This window comes from Clinocottus analis, unplaced genomic scaffold (genome assembly GCF_023055335.1).
Source record: "Clinocottus analis isolate CAN_PGR_092001 unplaced genomic scaffold, fCliAna1.0.p SCAF_2, whole genome shotgun sequence".
Taxonomy (NCBI): domain Eukaryota; kingdom Metazoa; phylum Chordata; class Actinopteri; order Perciformes; family Cottidae; genus Clinocottus; species Clinocottus analis.
This window is the reverse complement of record NW_027175931.1, coordinates 918,138-935,913: the sequence shown is the minus strand read 5'-3', so window position 1 is coordinate 935,913 and position 17,776 is coordinate 918,138. Positions and strand designations below refer to the sequence as shown.

Below are 17,776 nucleotides of genomic sequence, written 5' to 3'. Positions count from 1 at the left end.
AAGATCACGTCTGGGTCACCAATTGTAAGAGTTTAAAAAACCTCAGGTGATCGTGCGAAGATAAATAAAAAAAGATTTAATAAAAAAAAGGTTGACAACCATCAGCATACAGTTCTCGCTGCAAGGTTGCCCTGCTTCAGCAAAACACAGCCCACCCATAGTCTCACCTGCAAATAGTTCCTGTGTGTTGCATCCACGAAAGCAGACCCAAACAAAGTTTTCCGCGATGTTACTCTTCAGTCGCACAACACCTAGACATTTCACGGTACGTAGTTGGCAACGAGTATCACAGGGGCGGAGTCCTCCTCTTCTTCGGCCATAAAAAAACAAACATTCCACACATCAGTAGCTTCTCTACTTCCGGTGTTTAATGTTCTTACTCCGCCCTCCTGATCAACTTCAAAAAATAGTCCCTCCTTCAAGGAACAGCTACACAGTTCTGTCTCATGCAGCATCCTTGTTTTACACATACCATGCATACCTGAAACACCTCCCAGTGACCAAAAAAACAGTGACTTCCTACTTTTAATAATCCATATTTCATACAGCTTCATTAATATCCCTTATTGATGATGAATTATTATATCCCCTAAAGCATTGTATATTACACAGACAATCTTTATTCACCAATGTAAGTCATAATAAACTTCTTACAATTGTACAGCCTCTCCGTCTGTGAGTGTGACAGTTTATGAAGCTTCTTGTTTTTGAAAACTTAATAAACTGCCAATAGTTGGCAGATTGGCCAACCTGCCATTGATACAAAGCTGGTAGTTTACGACCAAACCTTTTCCACATGTTCTTCATCAAAGCTGCTGTGCCAATAGACTGTAAGAAGTGAACGTAGTCATTACGATGTCACCCATTGGTTTGTGAACCGATGTTTTGACGGCTTGAGTTCGACGATTTCGTCGTCGCCATCTTTAATTTTTTTTGCATCTGATTAAGTAAGTGACCATATTTGGAATTCGGACACTTAAATTAATTTGCAACATTTTGGCGAAATGGATTAAAAGGTTCTCTATTTGACATAAGAGCATTAATATCTCAACAACTATCATCTTTGTAAAGATATTGAGTAAGGTTTATCTGATAAGAAAATTAAGTCTCTCCCTTAACATGTGTTGTTATTTTTGGCTGAAAGAAGAACGCAATGTGGTTGATATCTTGCTGAGGCTTTGTCTCAGTGGTTCCGTGGGTCGATAACTTTTAAGAAAAGTGCGCTAATCATGTGGCATGAAGTGAGGGACATACGTTGTTTTATTTCTACAACTTGGAAGCTCTCTCGAGTCACTTTGGAGTCCTCTCGAGTCATATGTATGGTTGAATTGTGTTTTAAACATGTAACATGGACATGTATGCTCATGTAAGGCTCTGCATATTACTTACTGTGTTGTATAAACAAAATAGAGTAAGTCATGTTTTTTTGACCAATTGACAAATGTTTACTTACTTTAAAAGATGTTCTACTTTGGCCCATGTCATAAGGTTAAGAGCTGTTTGCATGACAAACATCCCACGCTGGGTAAAGGGCATTGTTGCAAATGTTTCATTTACGAGAATATATGACTCCACCCTAACTTTCTGGCATTTGCTCTATTTTTATTTTGTTTTATATGCACTATGAAACCTTATTTACATATGAGAGTTAATGTCTTAAGCATAAACTATTATTTATATATTAATAATATTTAATAGAATTCTGTTAATGTATAAATTTAACTTAGTACACACAATCATTTTGTGGAAAAACAAATATAAATCCGAGCCCTTGCCCGATTAAACCCTTGAAATTGCCTTCGATCTCCAGGCTATGGTAAACAACACAAAGTCTACAAATGATTGACTGATGGGATACCTGTTATTCCAGTAAGAGTTGCATGATGTGTGTGGGCGTAGAGTGGGGGTGGATTTCTCCAGCAGCGGCCATTTAAAAGATGCTGACCCAGGCTCATCCTCACCAGTATCCTCTCAGTCAGCCATGGGTCTCCCTGGGTGTCAGATGTGGACATGGACCCTTTGTGTTTTCTTCAGCTGGATGTTTGTGGGCCGAGCAGTGGCAGGACCGTAAGTTTACCTGAACTCTCTTGAGAAAAATAAGCAGCCTGTGGTTGAATTTCTTAAACATGAATCTTTGGGAGTCGTTGCTGGCTGTTGAGTTTCTTCCACGTCAGATCCAGTGAGGTCTCTGCTGCATGTGTCTGTGTCTGCAGGCAGTACATGGTAGCCATTCCTGCAACTCTTGAATCCGGGGCTGTGACCAAGTTCTGTGCGAGTCTCCTGCAGCCCAACGAGACTCTGGTCATGACCATCAGTCTGAAGTCCTCAGAGAAGAATACAACCCTCTTCGCACAGACGTCCAACAAGGATTTCCATAGCTGCACTGAGTTTAAAGTGAGATCTCAATATTTGATTAATTTGCTCATTTCCACAACATTCATTGAAAATGTGTTGATTAAAATACAGAGAAATACATGTTGTGTTCCCAACAATTTCAAGTTTATTTGGAATACATAAAACAAGTGACATACATTTATATGAAAGAAACATGTACCTTCTGCATATATGAAAAATTAACATTAGTTTATATGAGGAAGGTTATGTGAGCATGTATGTAAAAGTAAAATCACTCTATTGGGAAAAAAAAAACGTTAGCTCATGTGACAAAAGTTACGTTAGCATATTTGTAAAAGTAAAATTATCGTATGTGAGAAAAAATATGTTCTTGCATTACATGCTCAATATAAGGTAAGGTCATAAGACTTCATCAATTTCATTAATTGTTAATGTGTTTACGCAACACATACAGTACACACTAACAGATTTATGAACAAAAGCAGAAATTCCACAAATAATGTATATTATTCATGAATTATTATTTTTTATAAAAGAGGTTCTCACCATGTCCATACAATTTGTTTTTGTCACAGGTTCCTTTGGTGAAGAATGAAGACGTGCAGGAATTCGAGGTGGAGGTACAAGGCAACACTTATCACTCAAAGGAAGTCAGGAAAGTCTTGATCAAAGTCTATCATCCAAAGACATTCGTCCAAACAGATAAACCAATCTACCTCCCTGGACAAACAGGTAACCTGGAGTTCATGATCTACGACGTTGTATACAATAAATGTACCACGTTGTATATAGACAGAGTTCCATAATACAGAACACAGAAGCTTTTAAGAAAAAGTTTGCTCATATTGAGAAAGTTATGTTGGCATACATTAAAAAGTAACAGCATGTATAAAAAAAGTAACGTTAGCATATTTGATAAAAGTTACGTTAGCATGTATGGAAAAAGTTAGGTTATAAGACAAAAGTTGCGTTAGCTTATTAAAGAATTTACATCGGCTTGTATGAAAAAGAGTTTGTTTAGGATGTATGAAAAAAGTTCTTTGGGATTACAGGTTTGATACGGCTGCTCTCTATTCATGGTAAAAGCTAAAACAAAAATAAAAGCTAAAAAAAAAGTGAAGTAATCTCTTTATTTCTCTCAGTGCATTTCAGAGTCATCACACTGGACTCCATGTTGAGACCTTCCAATGGGCTGGTGAGTTTTTCCTTTCTTCAGGTGGCATTCACATAAAACAGTGTTAGTGATACTATGAGGCAACAGTGCCGGTTTTAAAGTTGCGCAACGAGGTGATCGATAAACTATGTTTACTAAATCATGAAGATGTGGGTCAATAGTACAACAACACTAATCCATCACCTCCAAACACTAGTTTATACTTTTTAAGGTCTGAATTTAGCCTAAGAACTATGTGGATTAAAAAAACATTTATTTCTTATTGAAAAATGTTGCAGTTTTTTTTCATTTAACTAAATTTATAAAGACTCTGTATGATGAGAGCAATGCAAAACAGCTCTAACAAATCTCCATATTCTTTTTTTGCAGTACGATATCATCGAAATTGAGGTAAGACTAAAAGAAAATATTTACCCTTATCCATCTTAAATCAAGTTAATTTAGTTTATCAAGTTTAAGATCACTGCATAAAGTCAAGATTTCTTTGTCAAACTACATTAAACTTTTTTTACATAGGATTTCATAATAAGAATATATAACGTTTATTTTTTCGAGAATTCATGTTTTTATATCTATGTAAATCTGTTTCTAAACTGTGATATTGTTATGTTACCATGTAAAGTACCTTTGAGTTCAAATAAAAAGACATTTGAACACGACACTATTTATTAAGTCAGGTGTGGTTTGAGATGCAATTTATTTTTTAGCCAGAAAAAAAGAGAAGGAACCTGCTGTCCCCGTATTCACAGGAGGTCCTCATGTTTGAATTCAAGTTCTTCATGTTCACGTTATTTGACAGGATGCTGACAGCAACCGGATTGGACAGTGGCTGAATGAAACGTCCAACAGTAAGATACTGCAGCTTTCATACGCCTTGAACTCTGAGGCCCGTGAAGGGAACTACCAAGTTATTGTGACGATTGGGTCGAATAAAATACATCACAACTTGAAGGTGGAGAAATACGGTAAGATCCTTCTTGTTTTTTTAACCTTCCATTTCAATCCATTTGTAATAAAGAAAGAATGCTAACAAACACATTTTGTCCCTAGTTCTGCCTAAATTTGAGATAAAAATAAATGCATCCGATAAAGTAAGTATTGATCAGGAGGAAATCAAAGCTGAAGTATGTGCAACGTGAGTAAGCTCTTTTGCTCGTTGCCCTCTTAAATAATCTGAAACAGGTCCAGTTTGGGGAGTGAATTAATGTTTTAATTTCTACTTCCTTATCATCAGGTATACATTCGGACAGCCCGTTCCAGGCAGTGTTGAGGTCAAGATGTGCAGACCTCTAAGGCACTACTTCATTCAAAGACCTTCAATCAACATTGACACTCAAGAGGTGGACTATGATGTAGTCGCCCCATGCCACAATGAGACAAAGCAGGTACTGTATCTGTAGCGTCTACTAAATAAATAGTGCATATACGGGTTAAGTCTCTTAAATCTGCAAGGTATAAATAGACTTCAGGGGTCCCTGGGGGATCATTACTAGGGTCTCTGGACATTTGTGTATTTCTGTGTCTACATGTGTTTTATGTGCATACAGAGAGAGAAGCGTTTCCTAAACTTTACATTCATAACTTAAAAACTTAGTGAAAATTAACATGTATTATGGAGTAATATGGGTGTTGAATGGGGGACATTTATTTTATTGAATCATATTTGATCTTATTTCATTGTTCTTTCTAGACGGACAACAAAGGCTGCGCCACGTTTATCTTCCAGATGTCAGCTTTCACAAGAGTGGCTCAAAAGGTTCTACGAGATGAATTGCAGCTCCGGGTCAAAGTGGAAGAGGAGGGCACGGGCAAGTCAGATAATATTTCATGTCATATTTATATGTGGAAGAGAGCGATAGTTACTCTGTAATGAAACAGTTGTAACATGGAGGTTTCTCATGCAGGTATTTCACGAGAACAAGAGCACAAAACAAGGATTTCATATGTGGTTGGAACGCTGTCCTTCATCGACACGCCCAAGATTTATGACCAAGGATCAAACTTGGAAGGAAAAGTAAGTTTCCTTCACTTGTTCGGCTTGATTCAGGACGCAGTGCATTCTTGGTGACATGACTCTGTGCTTCCAACAGGTTCAAGCGGTTCACTACAACAAAACCCCCATCGCAGACATGCCACTGTACCTGTTTGAGGGTAATAAACGGTCAGACCCGCTGCAGAATCTGACAACCAACAGCGATGGCGTTGCCTCGTTCTCAATCAGCACGGCTGAACTTGTAGGGGACCTCCAACTCCGTGTAAGTAGGAAGTAGCTGCAAGGTGCCGCCAAGTGGCAAGTAGCCATATTGGAATGTTTAGTTGTTTACAGTGTGACCCATGGGACATCATTTTGGAAATTGTGTGACTTTAAATTATATTTTTTCTTTTCAAGAAAGCCTCAGTTTGTTGTCTGGTAATTGGTTGCAATTTTTCTTTCCGACAACCGTAATCCAAGATGGCGATGGCAAAAATCGCTGAACTCAAGACTTCAAAACATCAGTCTACAAACCAACGGGTGACGTCACCATGACGTACAACCTTTGACGTGTCGTCTTTCTATTTACACATTTTTACCGTCATTACCTTCAAATATCTTACAACAAATTGAATATCTCTTGACGTGCAAAATAAATAAAGTCCCACGGTGGTGAAACCTGAACATTCACTGTAACTGTAAAAACCTTCTTCCACCTCCATGAGCTCCTTTATAGAGTTTCTTTTCTGCTCTCCAGGTGAGCAACCTGCCGACATACGGCTATGTCGGTCACAGAACGCCGTACTATGAGGCTGCAAAGCACAGCGTGTCGTTGGCCAGACCTTCAACTCCACACACTAAAACGATCAGCTTCCTGGAGGTGAAGAAGAAGAATAACCCACTTCCTTGTGACAAAGAAGAAGTCTTCACCATCCAATACACGGTGGTAGGAGAAGCCCAGGGCTCTGTGGACGTGATGTATCTGGTGAGTGAAGTCTCTGATGGAGGCGACGGGGGAAGATGGTTTTATAATGACTTTTACTTCAGATCACTGACATCTGGCTCAAAGGAACTCGTTAAGTACCTTTCGATCACGTAAAACACGTTTGTCTCTCGCTAGAGCCAGTGTCCCTTCTGGGCTAACGTAAAACACGGCGGTGCAAAGATGGCGGACTGGGAACACGACCCGCTCCCTTTGTAGATATAAAGGGCTTTTTTCGAAACTAAAGGTTATAAAGAATTCTACTTAAGGTCACAATTGACCCAGGTACACAGATCCCAGTACTAAAACTGAATGCAAGTCGCTTTGGATAAAAGCGTCAGCTAAATGAAATGTAACTAAAACATAGCGGTTAAACGATTAAAACTCGGTTATGAATATTGTTTTTCCATCAATCCCCCTAAATGTTCCACAATGTCCTTTAACAACACGGTAAATAAAAACACATGAGAGCAGCTGCAGTCTGCTGTTGACTGAGGTTTTTTTTACACCATTCCTTGTTTGCAGGTCTTAACACGAGGAGCCATCGTCATGCAAGGAGTCAAACGGGTCCAAGTGCAAGAATCCTGTGAGTAAAATGACCCTTTAACTGTAGAAAACATAGGGTTCCCTAATTAAGGGAATTACCTGAATCTTGCTCGCACCGTGAGGTCCATGTATTGTAAATGACTGTCTCCTTCTGCGTGTGTCATCTGACGTGCTTTCAGACGAAAAGATAAAAACCTGCAGACACCAATACTGATCACACAGTGCTCCCACCATTACTGTTAAACTCGGACTCTACAGTTACAAGGAAGTTACTTTGAGTGAAATTTAGCTGTTGTAAGGGGGTTTTAGTGAAACGTTATAATCACTTAGTCATGTTGAGGATCTTACAGAATTATCTTTAAGTAAAAAGGACACGTATCTTCTTCCAGTGCATTCACACAGAAACGCTTTTTTGCCTGATTTTACTCACTCGACATTATGTGGTTGATTTGCTTTTTAGCAACCATTTACGGCAGAAAATGTGCGCGGCCAAGTTACCCCTAAGTTACCAGCACATAGCCTTACTAGCTAACCTAAACTGACCCGGTCATGTTCCTGTAGCTAGCAGCACATAGCCTCACTAGCTAACCTAAACTGACCCGGTCACGTTCCTGTAGCTACCAGCACATAGCCTCACTAGCTAACCTAAACTGACCTGGTCACATTCCTGTAGCTACCAGCACATAGCCTCACTAGCTAACCTAAACCGACCCGGTCACGTTCCTGTAGCTATCAGCACATAGCCTCACTAGCTAACCTAAACCGACCCGGTCACGTTCCTGTAGCTATCAGCACATAGCCTCACTAGCTAACCTAAACCGACCCGGTCACGTTCCTGTAGCTATCAGCACATAGCCTCACTAGCTAACCTAAACTGACCTGGTCACGTTCCTGTAGCTACCAGCACATAGCCTCACTAGCTAATCTAAACTGACCCGATCACGTTTCTGTAAAAGTTTTCATTTCCGCTATCGACCATGGGACATTAACAACTATTTCTGCGTTGTACCTGTTGTGGAAATACCACAAAAGTGGGAACATCAAGCACACAGCTCCGACTCCTCCAGGACGAGTGTCTGGATGTAGCTGCTTCCAGCTCTCCTTCAGTCGGACCATCAGCAGTTGAATTCTGCTCCGGAAAATGGCGGTGACGACGGGCGCAGCTTCTCCACGCTGATTTGCGTTCGCAACTTAGTGTTGGGGCAAATTTTTCGCCCGAGTTGAAATATTTCAACTGAAATATTTAAACTCTGGCTTTTTCGCAACCATTCACGTCTGTGCACTTGATAACGTGACTCCGGGACGTGCACGGGACATGCACGGACTATACGTTTGATAAATCGCTATTCATAGTTTAAAAATATGAGTGCGGTGATGCTACGGAAAGCTCCTTTTCTGGTGCGTCTAACCAGCCTGGCCACGTCAAGTTGCGACACCCACAGCAGCCACAGCTCAGCATTTGTCCAGACAACAATCAGCAAATAAAGGATATGCAGGCAACTCACCGCTGAAGCCTCATTTTGGATCCATGTATCCATAACAGTCCAACAAAAAACGGTTTTCTTACGTTGTAAAAATGTCCAATATAAAAAAAATACCCCCCAAAAAATAGTCTAAAACACGTGATTTGACCATAAATATCCACTGACTGGTGTTGCATCTCGTCATATAAGCTGGAGATATGAAACAATATCGCCATGTTTCTGGCTGCAACTCGCGTCTCCTTTCCAGCACAGACTTCAACACGTACTCAAAATGGAGGCTGAAGCCTAACCTTTCCAACGAATCCTCACCTGAGCCAATAGGAGCTTCATGTCCTGACTGACAAGCTACTTTAGCCAACGAGAGTCAGCGATGAAGAACAGGGTCTGCCTATTCTTCCATATATGGGACAAGCCTGTCACGTGCTCTGATGACAGGCGTTTCAGATAGCCAATTAGCTGGCGGAAATTATGCAAGACTTAAAAAGGCTTTTTTTTTTATAGATATATAGTATATATTTAATGAATTTTGTTTTTATTCTCAAAGTGGGAAAACGTTAAGACATTTCATTAGAAAAACTAAAATATAAATTTTCTGCATTTTCTGGATCTTCTTTTAGATTAGACTGGATTAGGCTTCAGGCTATGGTTCCATTGTGTTGTTTAGTTCATAAGTCCCATTTATAGTCATCTGCAGGCATATATTTGCCAACAAATGTTTAGGCGTCAATAAAATTCTCATATTTATTATTTTTAAACTTATATAACTCAGTGTCAGCAGCAGTTAAAGTGATTGAGATTATTGAGGGGGAAAAGCTAAGAGTTTTTTCTCTCAAAAGATACCACAACCATACATTTACTTCAAATGGTTCAAGTACAGATTGTAATTTTCTTTGGGCTTTATTTAGGCGTTTTCTTTCTGCAAATGTTGTTCAAACATGAACAGGTTAACTTCACATGTAATCTACTCGCACCAATATTTCGCAACTTTTGGTGTGAATGCGGCATTTTAAGGGCGACAGCATTTTAGCACTTTAAATGAAATAGATCGGAAGTGTGGATGAGGAGACAGCAGAATTTTAGATTAAAAAAAACACACTTCTCATTTCCATCAGATCAGAAAAAAGGAGCTCGGACTTACAAGATTAAGTCATTAAATAGTTCTACAAATAGTAGACTGATGAAGGGAGGCAGGTGAGAGGTGGTCGTGGCTCATAGGAGTTGCTTTGTTGTTTCAGTGAACGAGGGCGAGGTGTCCTTCAAGCTGATGGTGTCTCCCGACATGGCGCCAGACGTCCAGGTCGTGGCGTACGCCGTCCTCCCCAGTGAGAACGTGGTGGCCAACAGCGCCGACTTCTCCGTCGAGAAGTGCTTCGGTAACAAGGTCAGTGAAGGCATCGCCCTGCTTGTCAGCTTATGAATCCTGCTGCTCTGATTGGTCAGACAGCTGGCTGAGAGACAGGCGACTGGTTCAGGTGAGGAACTCAAGTCTTCAGGGTCGGGATCGTCCATTGGTCATGTAGCGTGATCGGAGATCTCTCAACAGTCTGAACAAAGGACCCCAACGAATCTGTTGACTGTCCCTTTGTCGTATTGCTGTAACTCTGCCAAGGAGACCAGCAGGATTCACAACAACGCTGAATGTTGACTCTTCTGTCCCAGGTGTCCCTGGAGTTCTCTCCGTCCTCGGCCGTCCCGGGAGAGGAGGCCATCCTTCAGGTGACGGCTCAGCCCGAGTCGCTGTGCGGCGTGAGCGCCGTGGACCAGAGCGTCCTCATCAAGGAGCCGGGGAAAACTCTGGATGCAGAGAAGGTAGCTGCTGGAGTCCAACCACAAGAATCCATCTGCATTCACTCCACCAGTGGTCCAGCATGCACTTTGAAAATGGAAATAGTTATGATCACATATGTGATGATGTGAAGAGTCTGCCCTCAGGATTAAAGCCCTATTTTGACAAATAAAGTTCCCCATTGTCAGATCTTTATAGAAAAACAAACATTTGTCTAGTTATACCTTTAAAATATACCTTTTCTTTTCAGATATTTAACATGTTGCCCGTCAAAAAAGCCTCCCACATTCCTTACAATGTTCACGATTCTGTTGAATGTTTGCGTGTGAGGCCGAGAAGATACATCATGCCGCACCCCAATGAGCAGAAAGAGGACGCGCATACCATTTTCCAGGTACTTCCTGCACATGTGTGAATGCACAATATCTTTAAATCGCCTCTTCTTGTAGGTTTTGTTGTTGCACATTTCAGTGCCGCCTGTTTGTTGTTGGTTCCTCTAGAATGTGGGGATGAAGATGGCAACAAACTTGTTAATCCGAGTGCCTTCCTGCCTCCGCTACAAAGGAAGAGATTACCACAAGGGCCACGGATATGGCGGTATTTAGTTTTGATTTATTGCTCTATGAAGTGACACGTTGCTGAATATTTAAAAGGCTTCATCTTGTTCTGCTGGCAAATGTTCTGCTTTATTTTCAGGTGGGAGATACAAGTTACATCATAAACCTATCGTCATGATGCAAAGAAAATCGCTGTCTGGTGCTGCTGCAGCTCCATCTAGTTCGTCTGATGGTTCACCAATAGAGACAGTCCGTAGTTTCTTCCCTGAGACCTGGATATGGGACCTGGTGGCAGTTGGGTGAGTTTTTGCACCACAGTTCTTCTTTCAGACTTCCTCCACACATAAATGACATTCAGATAATTTACAGATGTTGCCTTTGAGACATTTTCTTCTTATTCAACCTGATAATGGCTGAAAGAGTTTGTGATGCTGCGAAAAACTTGAAACTAGGGACTGAGAACACATTAAGTCAATGCTTCATGTGTTAAAGCTGCATTCTCTCTCCTGACCACCAGAGGACGACTCCTCTGGTTGTATAGAAGTCTATGCTTCATGTGTTAAAGCTGCATTCTCTCTCCTGACCACCAAGGGGCGACTCCTCTGGTTGTATAGAAGTCTACGATTCATGTGTTGAAGCTGCATTCTCTCTCCTGACCACCAGGGGGCGACTCCTCTGGTTGTATAGAAGTCTATGCTTCATGTGTTAAAGCTGCATTCTCTCTCCTGACCACCAAGGGGCGACTCCTCTGGTTGTATAGAAGTCTATAATTCATGTGTTAAAGCTGCATTCTCTCTCACCTTGATGTTCTTTGACTAATCTGAATCATGTCAGTCTGATACAAGTTCACCGAATGCGTCGTTCTGCCGTTCCAGAGAATCTGGAGTGAAGGACGTGTCCCTCACCGTCCCGGACACCATCACCACCTGGGAGACGGAGGCGTTCTGTCTGTCCCCCCAGGGCTTCGGCTTGGCCCCCCGTAAGGAGATCACCGTCTTCCAGCCCTTCTTCCTGGAGCTCACCCTGCCCTACTCCATCATCCGGGGGGAGCACTTTGAACTGAAGGCGACCGTCTTCAACTACATGACCAGCTGCATCATGGTAACCTATGTCACGCGGACGGATGCTAACACTCAGACTGATGCTAACACACGGACTGATGCTAAACCAAAAAGGAGTGGAGTTTAGTCAAGTCGAGTGCCATCGGGTAGTAACGGCGCTAACGTGTAACGGCGCTAACGTGTAACGGCGCCAACGTTTTCTAATTAGCAGAACAGCTGAGCCTGATGGGAATAATCGTAGGATTTTGGTCATCAACCAGTGTTTTTCAGGACGTTGTTGTGTCTCCAGGTCACCGTGGCTCCGGTTCCCTCCACAGAGTACACACTCACCCCCCTCTCCGGTGACAAGTACACTTCCTGTCTGTGCGGCAACCAGCGCCGGACGGTGAGCTGGACGATGGCGCCCTCAGCTCTAGGTGAGCGCCGAGCTCTCATCCACACTGGTGTCAAACGGTACGACCCTTTTCTATCTGGAACATAAACCTGTTTTTCTTCAGGAGTCGTGAACGTGACGGTGACCGCCGAGGCCGTGGAGTCCCACGCTTCCTGTGACAACGAGGTGGTGAGCGTGCCGAAGAGAGGTCGCATCGACACGGTCACACAATCTCTCATCGTGAAGGTCGGTACTTCTAAACAAGAAGACTCAGTAAAAGTCCACCCAGCGTGCAGGTGGGAGGTCTCAAATGATTTCATCCCTCTCAGGCTGAAGGAGTTGAGATGTCAAAGACCTTCAACTGGCTGCTCTGCCCCAAAGGTCAGTTTGTTCACAGCAAGCGTCACATCATCTAATCTGGTCCTGAACTAGTCTCAGTCTAGTCCTGGTCCTCTATATCACCTCAGTTTAATGTAGTCCAAAGACCAAGAAGGGGGGCATGGGAGAACCAGGACTGAGAGGTCAGACCGTCAGACCTGCTGCAGTAGAATGAGAGGTTTTCTAAAGGGACCCTGGTGCTCAGAGACACTTCCTCTTTAGTCCACAGGGAGCAACAGAAACAACACTACGTGAAAGTTCTTCGTAGTAGCTTTAAATACAGTTCATCAAGCATGTAGCATCTCATTTCCAGTCAGAGCTCTTTCAGTAAATGATCCGTTGAATCTGAATGACTTCTTTGATTGATTGCTGATCTGTTTGTTGTCTACAGGAGAGGCTTTGAAGGAGGAAGTCGACATCCAGCTGCCTGAGGAAGTGATCGTCGGATCAGCCCGTGCTTCAGTATCAGTCCTGGGTAAACTACTGAATACATTACGGTGGCGCTTTGCTGTAAACCAAACACATCTTTACGTTAATCTTTATCTTCTTTTCCTGAATCGGTGTGTTTTTTTGGTGCAGGTGACATTCTGGGCCGAGCCCTGAACAACCTGCACGGGCTGCTGCAGATGCCGTACGGATGTGGGGAGCAGAACATGGCGCTCCTCGCCCCAAACATCTACATCCTCCAGTACCTGGGGAACACTCAGCAGCTGACCTCGGCCATCAACGACAAGGCCACCAAGTTCCTGACCAGCGGTGAGACAAACATTTAGGACCTTAAACTATTACAAATGTGCAGACACGACAACTTTTCTTTCCTCTAACTTCCTGTCATCAAAGCAATCAAGTCCCTAAGATGTTTCTCCTGTGACGTAGGCTACCAGAGGCAGCTGAACTACAGGCATCGTGATGGAGCTTACAGCACCTTCGGATCCGGAGCGGGGAACACTTGGTGAGAACGTTGACGATGGATCAGAAGATTTAAATGTGTGTGCGCGTCAGACAGGAAACCCCAAACCCGCCGGCGGGGTTGAAAGGCATGTTTTGGTTGACGGATCGTAGAAACTACGTGAACGTGTGACGGTGCTTCCTCTCCTCTTGTTTAACGTCTCCTTCCTCCTCAGGCTGACTGCCTTCGTGGTGAGATCCTTCACCAAAGCCAAGTCCTTCGTCTTCATCGACCCCGAGACGATCAAAGGGTCGGTGGTTTGGCTGAAAAATAAACAGAAGAAGAACGGCTGTTTTGAAAAGTCAGGAAAGCTCTTCAACAACAGGATGAAGGTAACTGAAGTCCTGGAGGAGTTTGTGTGGAAGTGACTGAGGATCACTGGAGATGCTGAAACATCTCAGTCCTAACTTTACTCCATGAGATCCTTGTTCCTCATGATCGGAAAAACATCCTCCATGTCCTGATTACATGTTCTCCTGGATACTGGAGGAGGAACCTTAGTTTGCTCTGTGATGTTAACGTTAATCCGTGAGATCAATAACGCTCCATCACTCTACAAGTTATCCGCAGTGATCGGCGCGATCTGAGCGTCTGCTTCCTGTTTCCTCTCTCAGGGCGGCGTGTCTGACGAGGTGACGCTCAGCGCGTACATCACCGCTGCTTTCCTGGAGATGAAGACGCCCGCAGACGTGAGTAGAAACCCTAACATCATAACTTCAGGTCAGAAGTTTCCTCACAAGGATTTCACACAAACCAAGAACTTTGCAATTTGCTGGAGATGTGAATTTGTTCACACAAAAGAGAATAACCGTTCTGTGCAGACCAATCAAAGGAGTTGAGACCTGAGGTCATTATTTATAATGTGATCCAGGACCCTGTAGTGAAGAAGAGCCTGTCTTGCCTCAGAGAGTCTTTGGGCGACCTCAGTAACAGCTACACCACGGCTCTGCTGGCGTACGTCTTCACCCTGGCAGGAGACATGGAGGCCCGAGCTCACCTTCTGAAGCACCTAGACTCGGTCGCCATACAACAAGGTGAGTAGGGAGGCCCCCCGAAGCTCGGCTCTAAAGGCAACCGCTTCTACATGAGTAAAAACCAGGACCAGTGATGAGGGGCGGAGTTAACTGTTGTGATGTCATACTGCAGTTAACGTTAGTGACGTCAAACGGAGTCTGATCTCAAGATGAGGGCCAATCAATGAGAGATAATCACAGATCATTGATGAGCTGAGAATTAAGTTTAAAGGTTCAGAACTCAAGAAAGACTTTTGATCAGAGTATTGAGTTCTAGTATCCATAACATCCTAGCGATACCGTCCCTGATGTCGTCCTCCTGGAGGAACTCCCTCTGGCTTCATCTCTGTGAATGTTTTTGAACTTTGCGGCTGTTTTCAGGAGGTTTCCTCCACTGGGCTCAGACGGCGTCAGACACCTCGGCCTCTCTCTCTGTGGAGATCAGCTCCTACGTCCTGCTGGCTAAACTCAGCGCCTCTCCGACCACTGAAGACCTCGGCTACGCCGCCCGCATCGTCAGGTGGCTGGCCAGCCAGCAGAACTACTACGGCGGCTTTTCCTCCACACAGGTAGGAAAGACAGGACGTGGACAGGTGCACGGGGAGGTGGGACTCCTGCATGTTAAAGCTGCTGCATGCATCAACAAAAGTAAACACATTGAAGCTCATGAAGCGCTCTTTGCTCCTGTGTGTTGCAGGACACAGTGGTGGCTCTCCAGGCTCTGGCTCTCTACTCTGCTCGGGTGTTCAGTCCCAGCGGTTCGAGCACCGTGACGGTCCAGTCTCCCAGTGGTCAGCTGCTGTTTGAGGTAAACCAGAACAACAAGCTGCTCTACCAGGAGACGGAGCTGCAGGACACGACCGGGAAGTTCAGCCTGGAGGTGAAGGGCACGACGTGCGCCGTGATGCAGGTCAGTGGTCGCCACGTGCACGCCCACACACACTGATGATGTAACCTCAGATTATATAAACCTACAATTGATTCGCTAATAAAGTTAAACATTATGCCCTGAACCCACACCCCACAATGTTCTCCAAAATAATTGTTAATGGAGCCAATGGCTCCATTGGCTCCAATGGCTTCAATGGCTCCATTGGCTCCATTGGTTCCATTGGCTTCAATGGCTCCATTGGCTTCAATGGCTTCAGTGGCTCCATTGGCTTCAATGGCTCCATTGGCTTCAATGGCTCCATTGGCTTCAATGGCTCCATTGGTTCCATTGGCTCCACTGGCTTCAATGGCTCCATTGGCTTCAATGGCTCCATTGGCTTCAATGGCTCCATTGGCTCCAATGGCTCCAATAGCTTCAATGGCTCATTGGCCACAATGACTCCAATAACTCCATTGGCTCCATTGGGAGGTCAACTATAAGTAGCTAATGAAGACATAGTTGAGAAGCATGTGAAAATGGGACTTCCTCCCTCTGGAAAACAAGACTTCTCACGCATGATGCATCATGAATTTGAACCTATTTTGAGTCAAATAAATTCCTGAGATTCTTGTTCATGGATATTAAACCTCCCTCCTGCACCTCTTTCTCAGATTTCTCTTCACTATAACATCCCGCCTCCCGTCGATGTCACTACTCTCAGTGTCGAGATCACACCAAAGGCCATTTGCACCAGCAAAAGACCCAAAATCTCTCTGATGATCAAGACCCTGTGAGTGATCAGCAAGCAGATCCACGTTCCAGGAGAACACCGATGCATCTACCAGCTGAACTCATTAGCTGCTGGCGGACATACGTGGGAGACATGTTGATAACTAAGTTTTTATTATGCTTGTATTTCAGATACAGTGGAGAGGAGAACACTACCAACATGGTGATCCTGGATATCAAAATGCTCTCTGGGTTTGTCCCAGGCCCAGAATCTCTGAAGAGCGTGAGTTATTACATTAATGTTCACCTTCAGGCTTCATCCACACGACTCTGTTTGCGCTCTGTCCAGACCACATGGAGTGGACGTAGTGTTGGTGATGTCACTCAGTGGTTTGTGGGTGTTTTGAAGGCTCTGGTTGGTTGTTTGGGGAGGTTTGTGTGGCCGTAGCCTCAGTAGAGATGTTAAAGTGTTCCGCTGTTGTTGATGAAGCACCCGGCTGACTGTCGTCTCCTCGCAGCTCCAACGTGCCGTGCTGGTGGATCGAGTGGAACAGAACGGGGATCACGTCCTGGTGTACGTCCAGGAGGTGAGAGGAGAACCCACAGCAAGGAGAACCAGAGGCCACTCTCTGAGAGTCCATACTCACGGTGTCGTCTGATTCTCTTCTCTCAACAGTTGCAAAAGGATACGCCCATCTTTTACAAGTTAGACCTCATACAGGAGCTCCACGTGCAGAACCTGAAACCGGCCGTGGTCAAGATCTACGACTACTACCAGCCGAGTAAGACCTGGAGAACCAACGAGCTCAGAGTATTGACTCCTAGCGGTACATGTTTTAATCAATCTCTCTTCTTCTTCCTCCTCCTCCTCCTCTTCTCTCAGGTGACCAGCACGACACAGAATACTCCTCCCCTTGTGTCGCAGGTAAATGTTTTAAAACATGAAACGTAGTCAAGCCAAAATTATCCTCATTGCAACCTCAGAAAGTGTGCAGAACCTTTTGGAAATAAATCAATAGATTATTATAAATGTGGCATCTTTTAAAGCTGAAACCAGATGAAGTACAGGGCTAATTGTTTTTTATTATGTTTTGCAGGTTGAAGAGGGAAGTGGGGTCGGTCCTGATTAACTGATTAATTCAGGCTTCCTGGACTGTCTGTGGTCCATGTCCACAGACAGTCGTCACATCTCTGCCCGTCAGCGTTCTGCTACAATCCCTTTATGAAGTGAAATGCATGATGGACAATAAAGTAATGTGATGTGAAAATGGCTCTTAAAACTGTCTTTTGTTGAACTTTTCACACCGTTTCATCCCAATATGAAGAAAGCTTTCATATTCTTTTATATTCTGGTAAAGACTCAGAAATACTGCAAAACCAGTGAAATGTTAATCAAATGTCTCAAAACACTTTCATACACAAACAAAAATGCGATAAGATTAGAAGTTTTCTAAATGGACTCTGGTGGTGGGAAACACTACCACTTTTGTCCACAGGGGTCGCCAGAATCAACAACAAAAGTTTCCTGTAGTAATTTTAATCCCTG

At 43.6% G+C, this 17,776-nt stretch overlaps 1 protein-coding gene across 1 annotated transcript; it reads left to right on the top strand.

Moving 5' to 3' along the window:
- Window positions 1–1,845: 1,845 nt before the first annotated feature.
- On the top strand, window positions 1,846–17,453 carry LOC137790282 (alpha-2-macroglobulin-like). The gene is made up of 36 exons (XM_068584368.1): window positions 1,846–2,067; window positions 2,214–2,394; window positions 2,931–3,087; window positions 3,498–3,550; window positions 3,899–3,919; window positions 4,329–4,494; window positions 4,580–4,664; window positions 4,764–4,914; window positions 5,220–5,337; window positions 5,434–5,543; window positions 5,620–5,784; window positions 6,259–6,486; window positions 7,009–7,069; window positions 9,749–9,894; window positions 10,173–10,322; window positions 10,550–10,693; window positions 10,800–10,896; window positions 10,996–11,155; window positions 11,732–11,957; window positions 12,207–12,333; window positions 12,415–12,536; window positions 12,620–12,671; window positions 13,060–13,143; window positions 13,248–13,424; window positions 13,545–13,620; window positions 13,793–13,949; window positions 14,232–14,306; window positions 14,489–14,651; window positions 15,012–15,199; window positions 15,328–15,540; window positions 16,173–16,291; window positions 16,423–16,513; window positions 16,749–16,817; window positions 16,907–17,012; window positions 17,114–17,155; window positions 17,328–17,453. The coding sequence occupies exons 1-36, from the start codon at window positions 1,982–1,984 to the stop codon at window positions 17,330–17,332; spliced, it is 4,371 nt and encodes a 1,456-aa protein (XP_068440469.1). The 5' UTR covers window positions 1,846–1,981; the 3' UTR covers window positions 17,333–17,453.
- The last annotated feature ends 323 nt before the right edge of the window (window positions 17,454–17,776 follow it).

Excerpts from the sequence above, each read along its gene's own strand:
- LOC137790282 (XM_068584368.1), top strand. The coding sequence starts at position 1,982 with ATGGGTCTCCCTGGGTGTCAGATGTGGACATGGACCCTTTGTGTTTTC. Across the intron at positions 3,551-3,898 it reads TGAGACCTTCCAATGGGCTG|TACGATATCATCGAAATTGA; the intron begins GTGAGTTTTTCC and ends CTTTTTTTGCAG. Across the intron at positions 12,334-12,414 it reads GATGGCGCCCTCAGCTCTAG|GAGTCGTGAACGTGACGGTG; the intron begins GTGAGCGCCGAG and ends GTTTTTCTTCAG.